Raw genomic sequence first — 19,898 nt, 5'->3', positions numbered from 1 at the left:
GGTAAAAATAAATGGATAAATTAAACAGCAGTAGGAACTAGGACCAGCTGACCATTCTGAAGGTGCCTTGATTCTCACCACTGAAATATTATTATTTTAGAGTAACAGTGAAACTATCTTAATACTTACTTTATGCTCTCATCATATGGAAATCAGTATGTACTGTAAAAATATTCTTGAAGTAATCATTTATTTGCAGTAGGAAAACAGTGACACATAACTGTTTTGACTTGTGTAGTACACTGGTTTCTCTTACTGCAGGAAACACAGGAATACACACGAAATGTTGTCAGATACTGCCTTGAAGCACTTCAGGACTGGTTTGATGCTATCAACTTTGTAGATGAGGTAAATATCCTTAGTGAATTTAATCAAAGTATTGTGAAATTCTGGTTAAAAATCAAATATGATATGCTCTGCCCCCCGGCCAGTCAACATTCTAGGTATTGTTAGGAAAAGGATTGTCTTGCTGAAGTTAGAGTTTGTAGTTAATAGTTGCAATGTTATGTCCTAGGATCCTTTATTGTAGAGTCTTGGTGATTTGGATTTGTTGGTGCAAGCTTAGGCTGACTGAACCTTAAAAGCAGTGCCATTGCTGTACTGCTGTTCTGCTGAACAGATCAGAAGTAATGACAAAACAAGCTTTGCCACTTAGAAAGCAGTACTATCAATCAATTCAGTGTCATTAATTACTGGGGGCTTAGTAAGAGATTAACTACAGCTGTCTGAATAAGGAAAATTTCTGAATCACCAGAAATTGCAAGGGAAGGAAGTAATACTAGTCCATCAAATCGAAGACATGCAAGATACTGTTCTTGGTGGCTGTGACAAAGACATTTGTAGGTTTAGGTTCTTTTAATATATGCTATTAAAATCTCTTTATTTTACTTTCAGCCAGCTCCTAACCAAGTTACTTTTCACTTGCCACTGCATCGTTACTTTGCCATGTTTTTAAGTAAGGTAAGCACATGTTTTAGTCACACAGAAGGTGGAAATGCCCTGTTGAGTGTGACTGTTCAGTACAGCGTGTGCTTGCTTTTGTTTCTAGGCTGTCAAATGCCAAGAACTAGATCTGGATACTATCTTGCCAGATCAAGAGATGCTGATGAAACTTATGATTCACCCACTTCAGATTCAGGTATGGGCAGACTTCTGACTTCAATGCAGATGTAGAGGTATACAACAAAAAAATAGTGGCTGATTCTTTTAACCCCAGTCATTTAAATGTATTTACAAGTACTTAACAAGGGGGAGTGTGTCTTAATTGTGGAGTATCAAATAAGCAATATGTGACAACAATAACTAGAATATACTGAGTAGTTAGGATAAACTGTTTTGTTTCCTTCCTATTTCCAGAATTAAATGTGTGTCATTAATTATCATACTTCACAGATTAAGGTGGTGACAACATTCACTTTAGCACTTTCAAAAAGGTAGGAGGAACCAACCCTTTGAAAACATGGAATTGCATGTTCATGGAATAGCTACCAGTGGAGCGCAAGTTGAGAAGAAATGTGAATCTGAAAATTTGATATCTTAAATTGAAATTGAGTTCAAGAATGAATGCATCCTGCTACTTACTTATTTACAAATTTTTATTTATTTGTAAGTGACAGTGAGCAGTATTTGTAATCACTGCTTTTATAACTAACTTCTTTTTAACCATGATGCCTTCCTCTTTGGAGTACTTTTCAAGATTTTAATAACAAGTAAACAAATACATGAATAAATCACTTCATTGACTTTGATCACTTCTGTTGTCGGAAATACGGTCTCATGAAAGTATGGTATCAGTTTCGTAAAATTGCAGTGGTTCCTTTTCATCCCTCACTCCACAGGAGAAGTAAATCAGTATAAAAAAGTACACTTTTATTTAAAGTTATGGTGTGTATGTATATTTGTGATAATATATTGATGATCTGCTAATGTTGAACTGAAAGCTGAATATCCCTGAAATGTTTGTAACTTTTTATTTGATTTTCCCTGAACAGGCAAGTCTTTCTGAAATTCACAGCAACATGTGGGTTAGAAATGGCCTACAAATTAAAGGACAGGCCATGACTTACGTGCAGTCTCATTTCTGCAATTCAATGATTGATCCTGACATTTATTTGCTGCAAGTAAGTTATGTTTTCTGAGAAGCCAAGACAGTGCTTGTTTGCAAACTAACTACTGAATAAAATGAATTTATTCTCTTTCCATAGGTCTGTGCCTCTAGGCTGGACCCAGATTACTTTATTTCATCTGTTTTTGAAAGGTAGGGTTAAAAGATGAATGCTATTGTTCAGTGTTGTGCTAGCTGTTGACTTATTTATGCCATGTGAGAGAAAAGTGCCTATCTGATACACATCTTCAGGGGTACAGCTCTGCTTAGCCAAAACTACCATTTACCTAAGGGCTCTACCAAAAGAGAGGTATCTCAAGGTATATCCTTGATCTTATACAGGATCGGCTTTTGATTTACGGTGCAGTAGTGAAGCTTCAGACATGTTTTCTGAGCATCTTCAGGGTTTTTTAAGTTTTACACGTGTCTATATGCAAGCTTTCAGGATATGCTAGCCTGAGGAAGCAGATAAATAGAGTTGCAATAAGAAGAGACTCAGAAAGGATGTCTGCTTTGCTGGATGGCATAAAATCAGGGTTTGAAAACAAATGAATTTGCATTAGCTTTTATATATTCATAAATGTAAGGTGTTTTTATGTGGAGTAAATATTACTATAGCGCATTTCATAGTTAAATAAAAACCAAATTTAAAAATAAGAGGGTGTTCACGTACGCTTACATATTATTTTATTTTGTATTCATTTTTGTTGTTGTGAATGGTATCCTGAGTCTGTCAGTGCATTTCATATTGGTGTTTTAATGTTGCGGAATGATGTTTCTGACTTTAGTCTTTGCTGTGCAGATTTAAGGTGGTAGATCTGTTAACGATGGCATCACAGCATCAAAATACAGTTCTTGATTCAGAGCACGAAAGGTCCATGTTGGAAGGAGCCTTAACATTTTTAGTCCTTCTGCTAAGTCTTCGTTTACATTTAGGTAAGTATCACTGTTTAGGAATTCCTTTAGGTAAATAACATGGCTGTTAAATTATATTCAACATGCGGTAGCTACTATCAAGCTGATTGTTCATAATAGTAACTTAAAGCATTCAATACTTGGTTTCATTTTTGCTAGCTACTAAATTTTAATCCCTTATGCATTAGAAATAGACATAATACATAGAAATGGAGAAAAATGGCTTTAATGGCAGTGGGTGATTTCTGTGTATGATCACATGAAGATTGTTTCTTTTTTCAGAAAGACAACTGTTCTAGTTTGTACCTGTCTTTTCTGATTGTGACTGTGTTTCATAACATCTGTGTCCCCTTCCCCTCTTATTTTGCTGTATTTTTATAGCAGCGTATCATTACTTAATGTTCATAATCAAGTGTAGCTTGTGTTTAATGACAAATGTATGCTGAAAGTGTGTTCTAAAATCATGCTATTTTAATGGCTTTTTACATTTCATTGTTCTAGGAATGACAGATGATGAAATCCTCAGAGCAGAGATGGTAGCCCAACTCTGTATGAATGACAGGACACACAGTTCATTGTTGGATCTCATATCCTTGGAATATATTAACTAATGTGCATGAATGAGAATGACAGGTACCTGGATAGTAGTGGGATATTGGAGCTTGGATGTGTTTTTAGCTCATGTAGTTATGACAGATTGTGTAAAGGTGTGTTTGCATATAGTTATCAGCAAAGGAAGTTGCTCTAGCTTTGGTTTTTATTATGAAATACACAATACTTAGTTTTAAATTAGTTTTGATACAACATGCTAAACAACTATTTTTTTTTAATTTATATATTTTTTAACACTACTAAAGTTTATAAGGTGTGAGATGGAAAGTCTGTTTTCCAGTGACATTGTAGAAAGTTTAGCATCACTTGTATCTGGATTTGAGCCTTTTGATTATTGCTAATTTTATGTCAGCATAAAAAGAAGCCACTCTCTCCTATATTGGCTTTTGCTATCAATAGCTGAAAATGCAAATAATAGTGATTTTGAATGCTGCTTTGCAATCAGAGTGAAAAATGTGTTATGGGGGCAGGTGTCTTACTTGAAGAATAGCAAACTCTAGGAAGTCTTTTCTGTGCAGCTGTGCAGTTCACATCCCCAAATAGCAGAATACAGATTGACAGGTTTTACTGCTATCGGTGCATTAGTCTGTGCAGCCGAATTAAATAGCTTGCCCAAAAGATCTTGCAATCCAGGGACAGGCACTGAGCAAAAATTTTAGGGATTTATAAAGATAGGAAATGAGGACAAAGAGAGTTACAAATATGCAGTAAGAATTACTAATTATTGTGATGTGACCCAGTAACTTAATCACTTAAATGTGTAAAATAAGCAAATCACTTAGTAATTCACTTAAGCAAATCACTTTACTGTGTGAAAAAGTGAACTGTTTATATAAGTAGTCATTTATCACTAAGCAGAAGTTTCCTTACTTGGGGTAATGTCAGTAGGTCAATTACATATCCACCAAAAAAGAGATATAGCCAATCCAAGATGGAGAATTACTTATTGTGTTTATGGATCCCAAGCTATTTACTTGCTTTTATGCACTTAGCTGTAAATACACAATATTTAGTACAATTGGGCTATCTTGCTATAAGATAGCCCAAGTGTTAGTAAATAAAGGCAAGTACAACAACTTTATATACCCTACCACTGGGAGCTTTTATTTTTCATTTAGTACGTACCTCTTCAGCCAAGCATGTGGCAATTGGCTTGTTTTAAAATGTTTAATGTCCTAGCTAGGAGGCTGTGATTCACTTCAGTGATAGCTACTGTTCCGTGGTAGCTGGAGCATGCAGACCTCTTGTGGTAAACACAGAGCACTGCTGAAACGTAGCCTCTGAAACGAGTGACTGAAAATGTCAAGAAGGAAGTAAAATGGTGTGTCCTACAACTAACTTTGCCTTCCTTAACACAAACATTACATTCCAGAAAACCCCAATCCTAAAAGTGGTATTATTCCAGGAAGCTTAAGCTTTGAATCAGTTTTGTCAGCAGTTGCTGACTTTAAAGCTCCTGTTTTTGAGCCTGGAGGTTCCATGCAACAAGGAATGTATACGCCTAAAGGTATGGTGATCGGTGTCCTCTAACAACATGCTCAGTGGTAAGATGTTTAATCAGAGTGATGTCGTCTTTAAAAAAAAACAACCAAAAAGCAACTCACCAAACCCGCAAAAAACTAAACCACCACTGCCAAACCCCACAAAAGTTTTGGCTTTTTTGTTATTGTCTATTGCTTATATTTAAGACCCTTGCTAAAGACTGTCAACAGTCTTTAATAACCTCTTTTTGATCTAGAGTGAAAATGAGCATCTCGTATTAATCGGGTATCTTTAGAAAGCAAAGGGAAAATAGAGAACTGAAAAACTGTTGTTTGTATTTCACTCGTCTGCATGCTTAATTGTTCACGTGATTTTTGATGTACGCTCACTAGAGTTTAGAACAGTTTCCAGTAGTGAGGTGTCAGCTGTGGAGATATTTTCTTTGAACGTCTCCACATTTTGATTATTAAAGATACCATGATAAGTAGTTCTTTCTTCTATATTGCTTAACTGTCTTAGTGACCTGTAACAGTTTTCCCCGTCAGTAGTGAGGGTCTAAAACGAAGTTCAGACTAGACTGGTTGTAGAATATTGTTCTATAATTCTACAGTGCATATAGTGCAAAAATGACAAGTTTCTGCCCCGACCAGCTTGTCATCTAAATCAGACTCTACATAGTGTTGGTATATTGAAGGAGAGGAATAATTTAAGAACTCTCTGTTCTTTTACTGTTTTCTGTCACTGAGCAGATAAGCCTGTAGGAATCTGAAATGCTCCACATGCTCCGGTTGTGCTTCAGCTCATGGCAAAGCTGAAGAGGGCTTAACTCCTTCCTCCCCCACATACCTCCCCTGAGAACTGGCACAGTTAGAGTCTGGCAATTTTGAAACCATTTGGTTTGTAGGTTGTGTTCTTTTGTGGATTTTTTTTTTATTGCTGTTAATGTAGGATCTAATACTCTACTGACTTGTTTGCCAGGTTTTCTAACGGGAGATTGACGAGTCAGCGAAGCTCTTGCTTTTATACAAATTAATGACCAGCGAAGTAATTTTGTGAAACCAGCATTTTGGGAATTGATTCATTCTGGTTCCTTGACTGTAATTAGGCATCTTAACACCTATGTATTTTACACAACTTTATTTTAATGTCCTGTGAACTGCTTTCCCTTATGTCATATCTGGTTTCTGGAGCTTGTGACATGCTGGTCTTTTTCATAACACAGTCTGAAGGAAGAAAAGCATACAGGTTATGGTATTTTTAATTGTAAGACTGTATTTAGGGAATGTGATGATAGATTATAGTGTTTTGACAGTTTTTGGTGTTTGCTTTTTTTTTAACGTTTTCCTCTGGAATAGATTGTTTGTTTTAAAGGGTTTATAAAACTATGTAATCTATAGCAGTGAATACTGAAGTATTTTGTACCGCTGTGCAGAATCCCTTCTTCTTAAAGTAATCAAACCCTGAAAGAGCTTCTACAGGAGTAAAAGCCAGCATGGTTTTCTGGTGTAGTACAGCCTTTTAAGTGTATATAGTCTTCATAAGACTGTATAGGTTCTCAAAAAGAATAGTGATATTCCAGGTGCTTTTAGGAATTGTAGTTTGTGGCCTGTCACAGTTTAAGCAAATCATGGTGAGATCTGTTCCCCCTAATCCCTTGTTTCCCTAAATTTAGGGTGGGAGGAAGATATTTTACAATCACAAAAGCCCCAGATTTTGCTTCCATTAACCATCAGTTAAATAAAACAACCAAGCCAACTCCCAGAAAAAGGACATAGTTGTTCTTCAGCACACAAATCCACAGAGAACGTGAGCTGTGTGTGCATTTCTGCTATTTCCTGTATGTCTCACTCTGGTCCTTTTTCCTTGTCGTGCATTAGCAGCCCAAACAAGCTTGGTCTGTATTTCAGACTGCAATAGTAAACTCTGTCCAGAAAAAAATGGATTTTTTGCTAAGTTTGATCGTATGTCATACGTAGTAGAAACTGTGCTGTGTTCTCCCTCAGCAGCGTGTGAGGGTAAGCGTAGAGCTTTTAGCATTAGCAGGGGTTAATAGAAGAATAGAGCACTTGTCCCTCTGCCTGGAGGAAATTAATGTCAAAAGCGTGATAAAGGCCTAGTTTTGCCTGTGATAAAGAATGCTGTAAGTGTTTGTGTTGTGTTATGCCTGCTGGTGGAGCTAAAATTCTGTATCCACTGGTTTTCGTCTTCCTTTGATGGGATCATTGAGTCTTGCCTTCATATTGCTGTGTTACGGGAGCTACACACTTCGAAACGATAGAATGAACAGCTTCATTTGCTTTTAGGTTAGAAACTTAGTTTTGTTTTGAATAAAAAAAAAAGTAGTTGTTAAATGGGATATCTTTATTTATAGTCTGTTTAGACTTTTCTGTTTGTGATTGCTCTGAGAAGCCAGTCTGGATGTTACTTTAGCACTGCTAAATTAAACAGAGATAGCTAAGATTTTAATGCATAGATATTAGTTATAAGACAAAAGCATGTTTATAAAGGATTGGTCACAAATGTTATTTGATAAGAAACAGGTGTATGCAAGACTGAACAAAAAATTGTATTGTAGTCATTTGGCTCGCTGCACTTTTATAGTTAAACATCACCTACCTTCTAACTGCTCTGCCGTCTTTACTTCCTGTTCTCAAGAGGGCTTGTGCTTAATAAGTACCAAGTGAAAAATAATTAAAACATTTTCTACCTTGTAGTTGGAAGTTTAAAAGGGCAAAACAAGATGTGTAGGAAAAGGTGGTTTTGGGGACTGCCTTCATATACTTACAACTGGATAAATACATTTACTTAGATTTTAAAATGAATTTGGAATTGATTTTTTTAAAAAACCCTTTCCTTCAGCATGTGTTACAGCTGCAATTTTATCAGAAAAATGTGATTTTTCTTTTTAGCTTTTATCCCACATGGTAAACTATTACATAACAAGAGAAATCTAGAAGACGGTAAAATAGAGCTTGTGAATAGAAAGGGTCTGTAGCCTTAATAGGTTGTTAATTTTTTGTTGTAGAACTAAGAAAAATATTTTTAGTGAAATTTTGATATCCTGATAAATAGTAGTAATTATTAGTATAGTAAGTATTATTAATAAGAATTAGTAGAAATCACTCTGCTGCAAAAAAAATATTATTTAATAGAAAACTATGTAATTAAAGCTAAAAGAAGAGAATCTAGGATAAGTTGCAAGGTCTGTAAAGAGAATTTTAACATGTGACTTGTTTTAAACAACAGCTGAAGTTTGGGACAAGGAGTTTGACCCTGTTATGGTAATACTTCGAACGGTTTACCGTAGAGATGTACAGTCTGCAATGGACAGATACACAGCATTGTAAGTTGTATCATTTTTAGAAATAGAACATCATATTGTTGCTCATTGCACAGTAAAGCTTTTGTTTTCAGAATCTGGTAATGCTAATCACACTATGGATGTTTTCAGGCCCTAGATTTGTCCTTGAGTAAATAGTTTATGTTTTTACAGGCAGTATGAGGCTTTTGATTAGCTTAATCTATTACTCTTCAGATGTATTTTTAAACATTTCTGGAAGTGCCACAGACAAAGTAGTTAATGTCATCACAGATAAAATACTTTACCCAAAGTTAATGTTTATTAAAAAACACAAATTACTTAAAGAAAACAGCCTTATCTATTTTTATTTATTTTACTTTCAATTACATGAAGCACAGCATTAGTGTTCTGTATTTGAAAATTGTATTGATTACAATGTGGGGTTTTTATATGTATTCACCCATGACAGAAACCATGGATAAACTAAATTGATTTAAATACAGGAAAAAAAACCACTTGTGGCACCCTTTGAAGTTCTGAGAAGCAAGATGATTTGGTCTTAATTCTGTTCCTTAACATTCCATCCCTTACGGCTTCTTACCCTTACAGATTCCTATTTCAGCTAATTTAATTTGGTTGTCTTTTGTTTCACACCTTGGGAGTAAAAATCAAGATTTAAAAACCTTTATAATAAACTTGGTGAAATAATACTCTGCCCCTGTGCTCATTCCGTTAAGTCAAAGGGTCATCATAAATGCATACTGTACGTGATTTTGAACAAGGTAGTCTTGTGTTGAATAGTTGTGTTTACTGCACTGGATTTCAGCTCGTTACTAGAAATGTGGGTCCGTGTTGAACTTAACGCTTAATTTTTAAGTCCATAGGTATGATAGCACTGGCACTGTCAACTATAGCTAATTATGTCTAGCATTTCCCAGTGTTGCCTGTAATCTGTTCCTACAGATGTGAGATTTCTGTGTGGGATATCTGACTACCATGTGAGTTTGGGTGAAGTGAAAAGTTTTCCATCTTTTCTATGTGCCTCTTAGAATGAATGTGGAATTCTGAAGTTCAGAGATTAAATTCGTAGCAGTAATTAATAATTCACTTAACTTTATAAAGGTAATTTAAATCAGTGGCAATGCACAGAAAAGTAAGACTGGATTCAGTTTGTGTATACATTCCAGTTCTTGGAATACTGCTTAAATTAAATGGCTTAAAAATGCTCGTTGACTCTGAAGTTGGTCTGAACAAAAAGAATGTGGGATAGTTGTAGATAACATTGACAGGTGTCTACATTATTGCAGTGTTTAACATAAGTCTCATTTGCTCAACAGTTTAAAGCAAAGTGGTAAATTCCCTGGGAACCCATGGCCTCCATACAAGAAGAGAACACCACTACACCCAAGTTACAAAGGTCTCATAAAGCTTTTACACTGTAAAACCCTGCACATCGTGCTGTTCACACTTCTTTACAAGGTACAGTCACAATTCTCACTAAGTCCAGTACAGGAAGGCAGCTGAAGAAAAGGAGAGCTTGGGATTATGTAGAAGACAAAAGAGATATTTTGACATGGAATAAAAATGGAGAGTGGAGGGGAGGAATGCATCATCTTTTACTGTCTTGCTCTTTTTTTTGGGCCATTTTTTCTCTTTTTCTGTTGAGAAGCTTCAAGGACTTAAATCTTAAGAATCTTAAAATCTCTGGGTTGCTATTTTAGCTGTAATGCCAAGTATGTTTCTGCCAGATTCATGGATAGTGGAGATGATGTAGTGATTAATTCCATGGGTTGGTTTGCATGATGTTTCATCTGTTAGTGAGACTTTGCCAATTGATGACAGCTTTTATATCACTTGACTTTGGGACTGCCTACAGATGAATATTAAACTACATTTGATGATTTGACTTTTCAGAGGTGTTAGTCAACGTGACTTTTGATTCTGGCTGCATGTTACACTGCATGTTTTCCATACTAATGTAATAGTGCCTTTTATAATTAAATCTGTAATCTCATGTTTGATTGGGATTGATTAAACCAGCTGCTCAAACATAATTTAGAAAAGCTATTGTAAAAAAAAAAAATTTGGTTTAAGACCTTTTATCTTTCTGGTGTTTCTAATGGGTGTATGCACTTATGAAATTGGGCCCATCGAGGTTTGTTTTCATGTTCATTTCTATAGTAGCTTGTCTACAATGAAATCATAAACATACTTGCTCATCCACTTTTTTGGTAACTTGCATGTTCCTGCTATCTCCTTTCTTTTAAACCAGAATATTCTCAAGAGGAAAGTTGTCCTGGTTTTTAATTTCAGCAGCAGTGGTTTTTCCTCTCAATCAATTGGAAGTTGTATTAAAAGGAAGATAACATTTATTAATTTAAAGATAAGGTTATTTATTATTTTGTAAATAAGAAAGCTTATGTGAAGATGGTTGTAAAGTAAATTTTTGTTAACCCTTCTGGCATTCCAAGTTCCCCAGGCATTGTGTATAGGACTAGGACATCATGAGGCCTTATGGTGATGGATCACATGAGAAAGGGAGGGAAAGCTAGGCGCAGCTCTTTGGCTGTAGCTGGCAGTAGTGGTATCTGTACAGCGTTACGTGGCACTTCGGTGTTACGATAAATCGCAGCTTGAACTAGTAACAATTTTAAGGTACAAGTTTGACTGGAAAGAGATAGAAAATTAATTTTTCTTTCATGGTGATGCCCTAAGATTGGTTTTTTTCCTAAACCTCAAAATAATTTTAAATAATCTTAAAAAGAAAAAAAAAGTCCTAGGCGTATTTTCCATAACACTCTTCTTGTATGTTTAGATATACTGAAGTCTGAATGAGTTGAGTGGAATAATGATTTCCTGTCTTTTAAATACAACACTGCTGTTGATCTATCACATCCAAAATTACATATCTTACTTTGTAGTACTGTTCCATCACTGTTACTGGAGAGCCATATTTATCTTATTACTCTTACTGTTCTTGGCATACTTACAACTCATCTTCATCCTATAGCATAATCACTAATCAGATATTTTGTTGGAGCATTCATTCATAACAAGAGGGAAGTTTAAAATATCTTGCTGAAGTTTCAAAGTAGATATTCCAGGAACTTGAATAGGCCATTCACTGCTCTTGAAAATTATTTTTCCTAACTCTATTTTTATGCATATAATAGGACTTTGAAAGTGTTACTATGCAACAAAAAGAAAATTGGTTTAAATGCTAAAGTCGATGCTCAGTGTCTACCAAAACAACACTAGGATAGCAAGTGTTGTTAAGGTCTTCTGCCTGATTAGTCTTTTTAACTCATACTCGTATGTCAAGATACAGCTCTTGTGAACGCAGTGATTGATTAAGGAAGAAAAACCAAAACCCAACCAACAACAACCAAACAAAAATCACATATGTGGCTTAAGACTTTCTACCTTTCCTAGCGTGGCTAACCTGGAATGTCACTCTTGGAGATAAAATTTGTAGGTAGTGTCTTGTGCTTCTTCATATGAGACTCCTAGCTACTTTCTTTACCTCCCAGTTCAGGTTAGAGATGTCCATCAGGATTTGGCAGGTTTTGTGGTTGGGTGTTTTTTTTTTTTTGGTAATAGGGATTGTGAGAGTATCAGTGATAAAACCTTCTAAGATGCAAATGTCTGTTTTTCTGCCTAGATATTAATGGATCATCAGAATTTATCAGAACATGTGCTTTGCATGGTTTTGTATTTGATTGAACTGGGGTTGGAAAATTCTCCAGAACAAGAGTCTGATGAAGAGGTAAGAATAAATACCATCTTTTTCATTAAAATATATATTTATTCATCTTAAATTGTACAGCTTCGGATTACTCTTGAGTAGTTCCTTTTACTTCTGCTGGATAGTGCTGATTGCATGCATTTGATCATGTTCAAATGTGTAGATTTATGCATTTATCAGACCTGTAGTATTCATGGTAGGCATCAGACATACCATAATTTTTAAGACATATATCTGCTTTAGTGAGGTATCTACTGTTCGTGTCTCATGGAGAGATGATGACCTATGTAATACATCTATAAAAGCAATGTCTTACTGTAACATGTAAGAAAAAGCATATATTTTGTTATTATTTTAGGAATCTGCAGGTGGACAAGAACGTTGCCATGATAGTTGGTTTCCCGGTAGTAACTTGGTTTCTAACATGCGTCACTTTATTAATTATGTCCGAGTAAAAGTACCAGAAACTGCTCCTGAGGTGAAGAGGGAACCACCTGCAAGTACGAGTTCGGATGGTTTAGCTTCATCACAAGTAAGCATATACAAATGCCAGTTCTTTCCTAGGTTAGGAAAGGTATTATCTGTTAGGGCTTTTTTTGTTGCGATTATTTGTCTACTGTTTCATGAATTTCTTAGGGTTTTGGTGTTTTTTGCCTTTTTTTTTACTCCAATAATTCTTCCTAAGTGTATTGAGAACAGAAATAAAAGTTATTTCAAATTATACCTCCTTCCAAATGATGTATTTAATGACCTCTTTTTTCCCTCAATCTACCAGAGTTCAAGGCGGAAGAGCCTCCAGAGAGAGGTAGATGTGTGTGCAGTCTGTTCTCCTAAGCGATTAACTAGCAACATGGCTTTAATTATGCTCACCTTAACATTCAGTGAATTTCCTTTTAATTCACGTTGCAAAGACTCATGCTTTTTTTATATTCTTTATTGTAATCTTAGGCAGTAGACATGTAAACAAATAAATACCCTTACATTTTAATACATATTTTGGAATAAAAGCTTTCTATCAAATAGAGAACGTCATGGATAGCTTACTGCTTGAGCTTTGTGTTTAGCCCTGGTTTGTCTTGCCAAGATACTACTAACATTTAATAACGTAGAGTAGTCCTAGCTTCCTTGAATCTAAGTAAGTTTAACCTTACATTGAAAATGCCTTTGAAGTTTTTAATGACAAGGTTGGTTTTTGGTGGGTGGGGGTGTTTTTGAAAGCAAAATGAATATGTAAATGGTGGGACCCTGGAAGATTTATAGCTGGTGGATAATATATACAGCACTTCAGACTGTTGTATGCCACATGTAGTGAGATACAATGGATATTGATTGTGCATGTTGACATTAGAAAAAATAGATCAAAATTAAAAGTAGGTAGGTGAGGTGGAATAGGTTAAAGTGTAAAGGTAGGTGAGATGATTTCAGAATACTATATTTGGCCTCTTAAAGTATTTGGTATCTCTTGACTGCCCAGCCTTCTGAGAAGCAGGTAAGATGTTAGTGTTCTGAATTTCCTGTTCAAAATATTCATTCTGTGCTATGGATTCAGTATATGCGAGTTGCTTCCATGTATCCTTAATTGGGACTGAAATCAAGGGTAGCATAGAATAGATACGTTTGAATGGGATCTGTCATTAATGTAACTGCTTTCATATGCTCATGTGCCCTGAATAGCAAGCTCTGCTTGCAGGTACAGGTATGTGGTTCTCAGCTAATACATTGACACAAAATGGACAGTGCCCATGGGTCTGTGTAGGCTCACCTGTGTTCAGCTGTGTGAGATTAGGAATTACATTGTACAGCAGTGCTCAGTAAACTTTATTAAAGATGTTTAAATGGCATGAAGATGCTGAAATTATAAATATTCCAGAAAAGCTAAGGAACTATTACTTGGAAACAGAATTCTAAGTTTGACTATAGCAAGGTCACTTGTTACGTGTTTTGGTATGGAAGGTATTTTTGTTTTGTACTTGGATTTTTGTGCAGCTGTGTATAAAAGATTTGTATAAAAAGATGAGATGTAGGGTTATTATTTTGTTATTCCAAATGTCAGTAAATTTTGGAAGGGGCCAGGAAACTTCAAATGTTTCATGCTTTTCCTCCTAGTTTAAAGTAGTTTCTAGAGTTTTATACATGTATGTTGATGGTACTTGTATTTTTGAAAATTAATTGTAATTTTTTTCCCCAGAATTCAGGGACAGCTCAAGTGTTCAGTTTGGTCGCAGAGCGTAGAAAGAAATTTCAAGAGATAATCAATAGGAACACCAGTGAGGCAAATCAAGTGGTTCGGCCCAAAACATCGATGAAATGGTCAGCACCTGGGGCAACTCCACAGCTAACCACAGCCATTCTAGAAGTCAAGGAAAGCATACTGTCCTTGCTGATTAAATTGCATCACAAACTCTCAGGAAAACAAAACTCTTACTATCCTCCGTGGTTGGATGATGTGGATGTTTTAATCCACCCAGAAATTCCAAGATACTCTCATGGTGATGGAATGACAGCAGTAGAAAGAATTTTGTTGAAAGCTGCTGTACAGAGCAGATTGAATAAACGTATAATTGAAGAGATATGCAGAAAGGTGACACCTCCTGTACCGCCAAAAAAGATTAGTTCTGCAGAGAAGAAAACTTTGGATAAAGAAGAAAGGTAACATTAATAATAAAGTAGAGGGGTGGTAGAAGGGCAGTGTGTTTTGTGCATTTATTGATTGATCTGTCTCTAGGTCTTTGCATAAATTACTTATATTAATAAGTCTTAATCATACAGTTTTCTTTATCCATTCTGTATATACATGATTTACATGGGTGCTCAGGAAAAGCCTGCCCTTTGCTAATTTAGATCTTTAAATTAGAAAACTTTTATAGTGATTTCGATATACATGCTCACCCTTCATGTTGCCATGCTATGCTACTCATACATATGAAAGTGCAGAAATTATAATTTTAATTTTGAGGCTTAGCTCTGCAACTTCAAGATGAGTTAGAATTTTTTTTATTTCTATTGTCTGTATATTCATATGCACATATCACACCATGATTATGTTTGGGTTTTGTTTACTGCCGGTTTTGATTGTCTGACACATTCAGTTTTTAAATTCTGCTTTTTAATTTTTAATATTAATATCTTATTACAACGTGGCCTGAAAACCTTCATGGCAGATGTCTGTCTTGAGCTGAAATCTTTTGGGGGAAAAGCTCAGACAGTTTTGAGATTGAGGTTGGGGCATAATGAGTCCGGAGAGCACCCAGAATACCAATACTGTTAAAAGGGAATGCAGACAGCCTGCTTCTCTTCTGCTTTCAGCAACTGCTGTGTTGGCATGTGAGTCCTATGGAAGAGGAATCATTCAGTTTTTAGGTGCTTAGAGGACAACGACTAGAGCTGAGAAGTAGAAGTGAGAACTAGGACTGGCAGAGGCAGAGAGCTGAAGACTGACTGGGACTGGAAAGAGAAACCTTCTGCTCGATGTAACAGTGAGGAGAGGGAGGATGCTGGGTCAAATGAATAGCTGGTGTGGGATGGGGATGGTGGATAGGGTTAGTATGCTGAGTTGTAGAGCACGGGGTGGTTGGGTCAGAGCATTCACCATGTTCACTGAAGCAGAGACAAAGCACAGGCTGGCATGGACAAGAATACTTGAGTGCTTCTCTGTGCAGTATTTTCATGTATTTGTTTATGTAATCAAGACTATATGATTCTGGTTCTAGAAATTTGGATAGAAACATACTGACTACATACATACATTTGGATAGAAACATCTGACTCAGTTTCTGGTTTACTTTTATTTACCCTACTATTTTTATTTGTTTGAAAATAGAATTTTCACTGAATTCTGTCTGATATGCCGAAAATCTACACTGTACTTGACTTTTAAAAAAAACCCCAAAAAACAACAACAAAAAAAAAACCCCACCCAAACCAAAAACCAGATTTCTTACTTGGCGAAGTAACTTATTTTTCAGTAAATGATTTTTTTTTCTTGCAAATGTTCAGTTAATGGTTTAATATTCAACATCCTTTGAAATAATTCAGTAAATGAGAGAAATAGTCAAGCTTTAGCACGTAAAATTACCTTGCACAAAATGCCAGACTGAGTGGCTGCTTTCAATAAAACACAGCTACATCTCGCACACCTACTTGTTAGTGTGGTGCTCGGTAGTGCTAGGTTTATGCACAGGAGGAGCATCGGGATCTGTGACTTGTAAGCTCATTCCTTTCCCCCTGTGGTATTTTCAAGGATCTGTTGTGAGCACTTGAAGTTTTCATTAAGTTCTGGGGCTAACATAATGATGAAAATAAATACTTACAGTTCTTTGTTGTTCTGCCTGACTGTTTTCTTCTCCTCAAATCCATAATGACACTGGGGACCCACGAAGTTTATTCATGGACAGTGTGATAACTGAAATGACTAATCCCATAGACTGGCAGTGCTTACATAGGCTGCAATTTTTATTGTCTTTTTTGATTGTTTTGCTTTGTTTTTTCTTTTCCACAAGTCCAGTTTTGTGTTAGTGAATATCATGCAGACTGCGTTTAGTGAATATCACGCAGTCTGACTGTTCAGTGATCACCGTTTTTTGGTTACTTCAGCATATAATGAGAAACTTGGCATCACTCAGGCCATGGGTTGTTGCCATAGAAACTGAAATACAGAACGAGAAGAGAGGTTGAGCTGCTTGCAGTATTTTTTTTTTTTTTTTTTCCCCAATTGCAGTGTCATAGTCCCATGGGCCATCATGGAAAATTACTGAGCTGTACTGAATCTGTCAGGGTTTGTTTACGTCTTCTTATTAAAGGCCTCTATTTACAGTCACTGCTTTTAGTCAAGGCATATATTGAGAAATTCTAAGGGACAAGTAAATAAAAACAGGTTTAATGAATGCCCTGGGTATGATGCTCAGAATAATGAATCTTAGGGTTGTTGTAAATAGAAGTTATTTCAAGAAATGGTGGCTGTACGATATGACACATAAATAGGCAGAGATACTGTTTTTTTTAAGGTGCCTTTAAGAAAACAAGTTAAAAGCTTTGACTTATAAAGAGACCACCTGGGCATAACAGGTTGCAGTGTATTAGCTGCTTTGGGCCTGTGCATGCCTGTTCCTGTGCCAGGACAATGATTATCAGACAGTGCTGGAGACTAAAGGGCAGCCCGTCAGCATACCAAATGCCAAGTGATCTTTTTAAATCCCTTGTTCGTTATCTGAATTATCTCTGAGCAGGGGGGAGGGAACTAATTGTAAATACTGGTGCACAGGGTTTGTAGCTCTGATAGAACACTGAAGAGGTGCTCTGTAAAGCCCTCATCCATGGGGCACATAGGTCTTTGCATGTGCCATGTGGTGAGCAGGTTTTTTTTGTTTGGCTTTCCCACTTGAATTCTCCCATTTCCTCTGTCTGTAAATGCTTGTCAAAGTAAACATCCTTTCTTGGTACCTCAGGAAGAAGAAAATCAATGTCTATTTTCTTTATCTTCTTACATCCATCAACATTCTTCTACCCGCTGCAGTATGTGTATATATATAGGGAGTTAGAGAATAGCTGGTCATGTAGCCTAGTACAGATCACTAATACAGTTTAAAGAGAAGGATAGACAAAAATGGGTCTCTGATGCCTTCCATCTGTAAATTGAGAGCTGTGTTAAACAATGAGGAAAAGGTCAGTGAAGTTAGCTTGGCTCCAGGGAGATAAAGGCCTCCAGTCTGGAAGCAATCTCAAACTTCTTTAAGTGCAGGTGTAAAAGCTGTTGGTGAGTATGGTGGATATGGGGTGGTAGAAAACCAGTATGAGGCAGCTTAGCTGGAAAATAAAGTTTTCATAACTGTTCCCCTTGGCATCAAGCTTAATATCAAAAGTGGGTGAGCTAGGCTTTTGTTGTTGCTGTTGTTGTTATTATTACCTTGTAAACGTTGGGTTGTCCACAGGAGTACTTGTTTTGTACATCGGTTGACATTTCACTCTGTTATTTTCCCCTTATGTAACTGAAAAATAACTTTTAAGAATAAACTGGTCTTGGGTTCTTTTCTTATGATGCCATGTCCTAATCTGTTAAAAGATTCTTTAGCTTTCTGAAGATTTTTTGGGACAGGATTTTATTCCTTTCTTTCAGACTCAAAAGAAAATAACTCTTATTTCTTAAAAAACTCTATCTTTAAAACAAGAAATTCCTTTTTGAGGCTTGCTAATTAATCCTTTATTTAGAGAGAACTTGAATTTTGAAAGACATTGTAGAAGGTGGTGACTGTAGTCTGACACTATAAACTAATTTTTTTCCTCCATTGTATATATTCTTATTTCTCCCCCACACCTTCTTCTTTCACTTAGACGACAGAAGGCCAGAGAAAGGCAACAGAAATTGTTAGCTGAATTTGCCTCAAGGCAGAAAAGCTTCATGGAAACTGCCATGGATGTTGGTAAGTTTTTGTGAGGTTTACTGCTTGCCTTTTTTTTTAAGTTTATTTTTACATGTTAGAATTAAAGCTTTTACTCAAAATGGTAAACAACCAAAAAAAAAAAAAAAACCCACCACAAAAACCTCACATAAAACACAAAGAACCCCACCAAAAAAACCCAAATAAAAAAGCCTTGCCTCAGATTCCACTACTATATCATTTGTTCATTAAATACTTCTTAAGAGGCTTAACGTTGTGTTTTCTAGGACAGATAATGCTGAACACATAATTGGAGAAGAGTAGATTAAATTATCTTGAAAATATTTAAAAGAGAACACATTATCTGTAGGACAATTTTATTCCTATTTTTACTTAATACATAGTGCATGAAATGATTAAACGTGTGTGTTGTGTTTTAAAGTTGGAACCTTTTCATATAAAATGTTCCAAAGTTAGTTTGTCTTTTAAAGATTGCATTTTCTTTCATCTGTAATAGTAAACTTTAAGACCATTTCTTCATAGAACCTGGAATTTTACTGTTTTGCATTTTTTTTATTTATGTATAGAATAAAGGAAGGCATAATTTTTAGATCATCTCAGTTGCTATAAGTGGTAACATTTTACTCTATTCTAGGTACAGGCTTTACAGCAGGATCAGGTCTTGTTTTTCTTGAGAATAAGTTCTTTCAGGTTCTGTTGAGTAGAACTGCATAATCTTAATTGGTTGGTTTGTGTTCAACTGAGGAATGGAAAATATTCTCATAATCAGGATTACGTAAATGTATAGTTTTGATTTGAGTTTAAGCACCAGTTAGACAACTGTTTTTGCTGAAAAAAGTCTGTTTTCTGCAATTGTTAAATTCTCTTCAGTTCGTAAGTTGCTGAGAAGATTTATTCCTTGATACTTAAGAAGGTTTTGGATTCATCAGTCATTGAAATAAGTTCTTAAGTAAACTGATGACTATATGTATGGTGTTACGTTTAGAGGGTGGGCGATACAACACAAAATTCACAGATAAAAATGAGTTTGTCATGCTTAATAAATGGATAGCTATTTTTAAAAATTTATTTCATGAAGTAAGGAAGAAGAAAAGAAGAAACATGCAGGTTTCCTTATTAAAAACTGTCTTTGCAGTCATGGCTAATTGAAAGTGGCTGTGACTGATGGTGCAGTCCCCTGTATTTTGAATTCTTGATATTGCATCTTTTATAGTTGATGCTTTTAATATATGAAATCACATGTATCTAAATATATTAACTAATCATAGCTGTATGTGCATTTATACGTATGTATGCATAAATATTCCTATACCTGAATTTTATAAGCTAGATTTAAGGTAACTG

The 19,898-nt window shown here is 35.7% G+C and overlaps 1 protein-coding gene across 1 annotated transcript in view; it reads left to right on the top strand.

The window, feature by feature from the left end:
• UBR3 (ubiquitin protein ligase E3 component n-recognin 3 (putative)) overlaps nt 1-19,898 on the top strand; it is a gene marked incomplete at its 3' end in the record, with an annotated part of 82,374 nt that overhangs the window by 21,581 nt on the left and 40,895 nt on the right. The window contains exons 10-24 of the mRNA XM_010154457.1: nt 262-348; nt 895-960; nt 1,049-1,138; nt 1,992-2,120; nt 2,205-2,257; nt 2,907-3,040; nt 3,521-3,606; nt 4,997-5,138; nt 8,360-8,456; nt 9,752-9,893; nt 12,076-12,180; nt 12,518-12,691; nt 12,935-12,964; nt 14,348-14,808; nt 18,487-18,575. Coding sequence (XP_010152759.1) covers nt 262-348; nt 895-960; nt 1,049-1,138; nt 1,992-2,120; nt 2,205-2,257; nt 2,907-3,040; nt 3,521-3,606; nt 4,997-5,138; nt 8,360-8,456; nt 9,752-9,893; nt 12,076-12,180; nt 12,518-12,691; nt 12,935-12,964; nt 14,348-14,808; nt 18,487-18,575 — 1,885 coding nt within the window. The remainder of the gene's footprint in view (nt 1-261; nt 349-894; nt 961-1,048; nt 1,139-1,991; nt 2,121-2,204; nt 2,258-2,906; nt 3,041-3,520; nt 3,607-4,996; nt 5,139-8,359; nt 8,457-9,751; nt 9,894-12,075; nt 12,181-12,517; nt 12,692-12,934; nt 12,965-14,347; nt 14,809-18,486; nt 18,576-19,898) is intronic.

The sequence above is a fragment of the Eurypyga helias genome, unplaced genomic scaffold, assembly GCF_000690775.1.
Source record: "Eurypyga helias isolate BGI_N326 unplaced genomic scaffold, ASM69077v1 scaffold17516, whole genome shotgun sequence".
NCBI classification, from domain to species: Eukaryota; Metazoa; Chordata; class Aves; order Eurypygiformes; family Eurypygidae; genus Eurypyga; species Eurypyga helias.
This window is presented reverse-complemented; position numbering and strand designations above follow the sequence as displayed.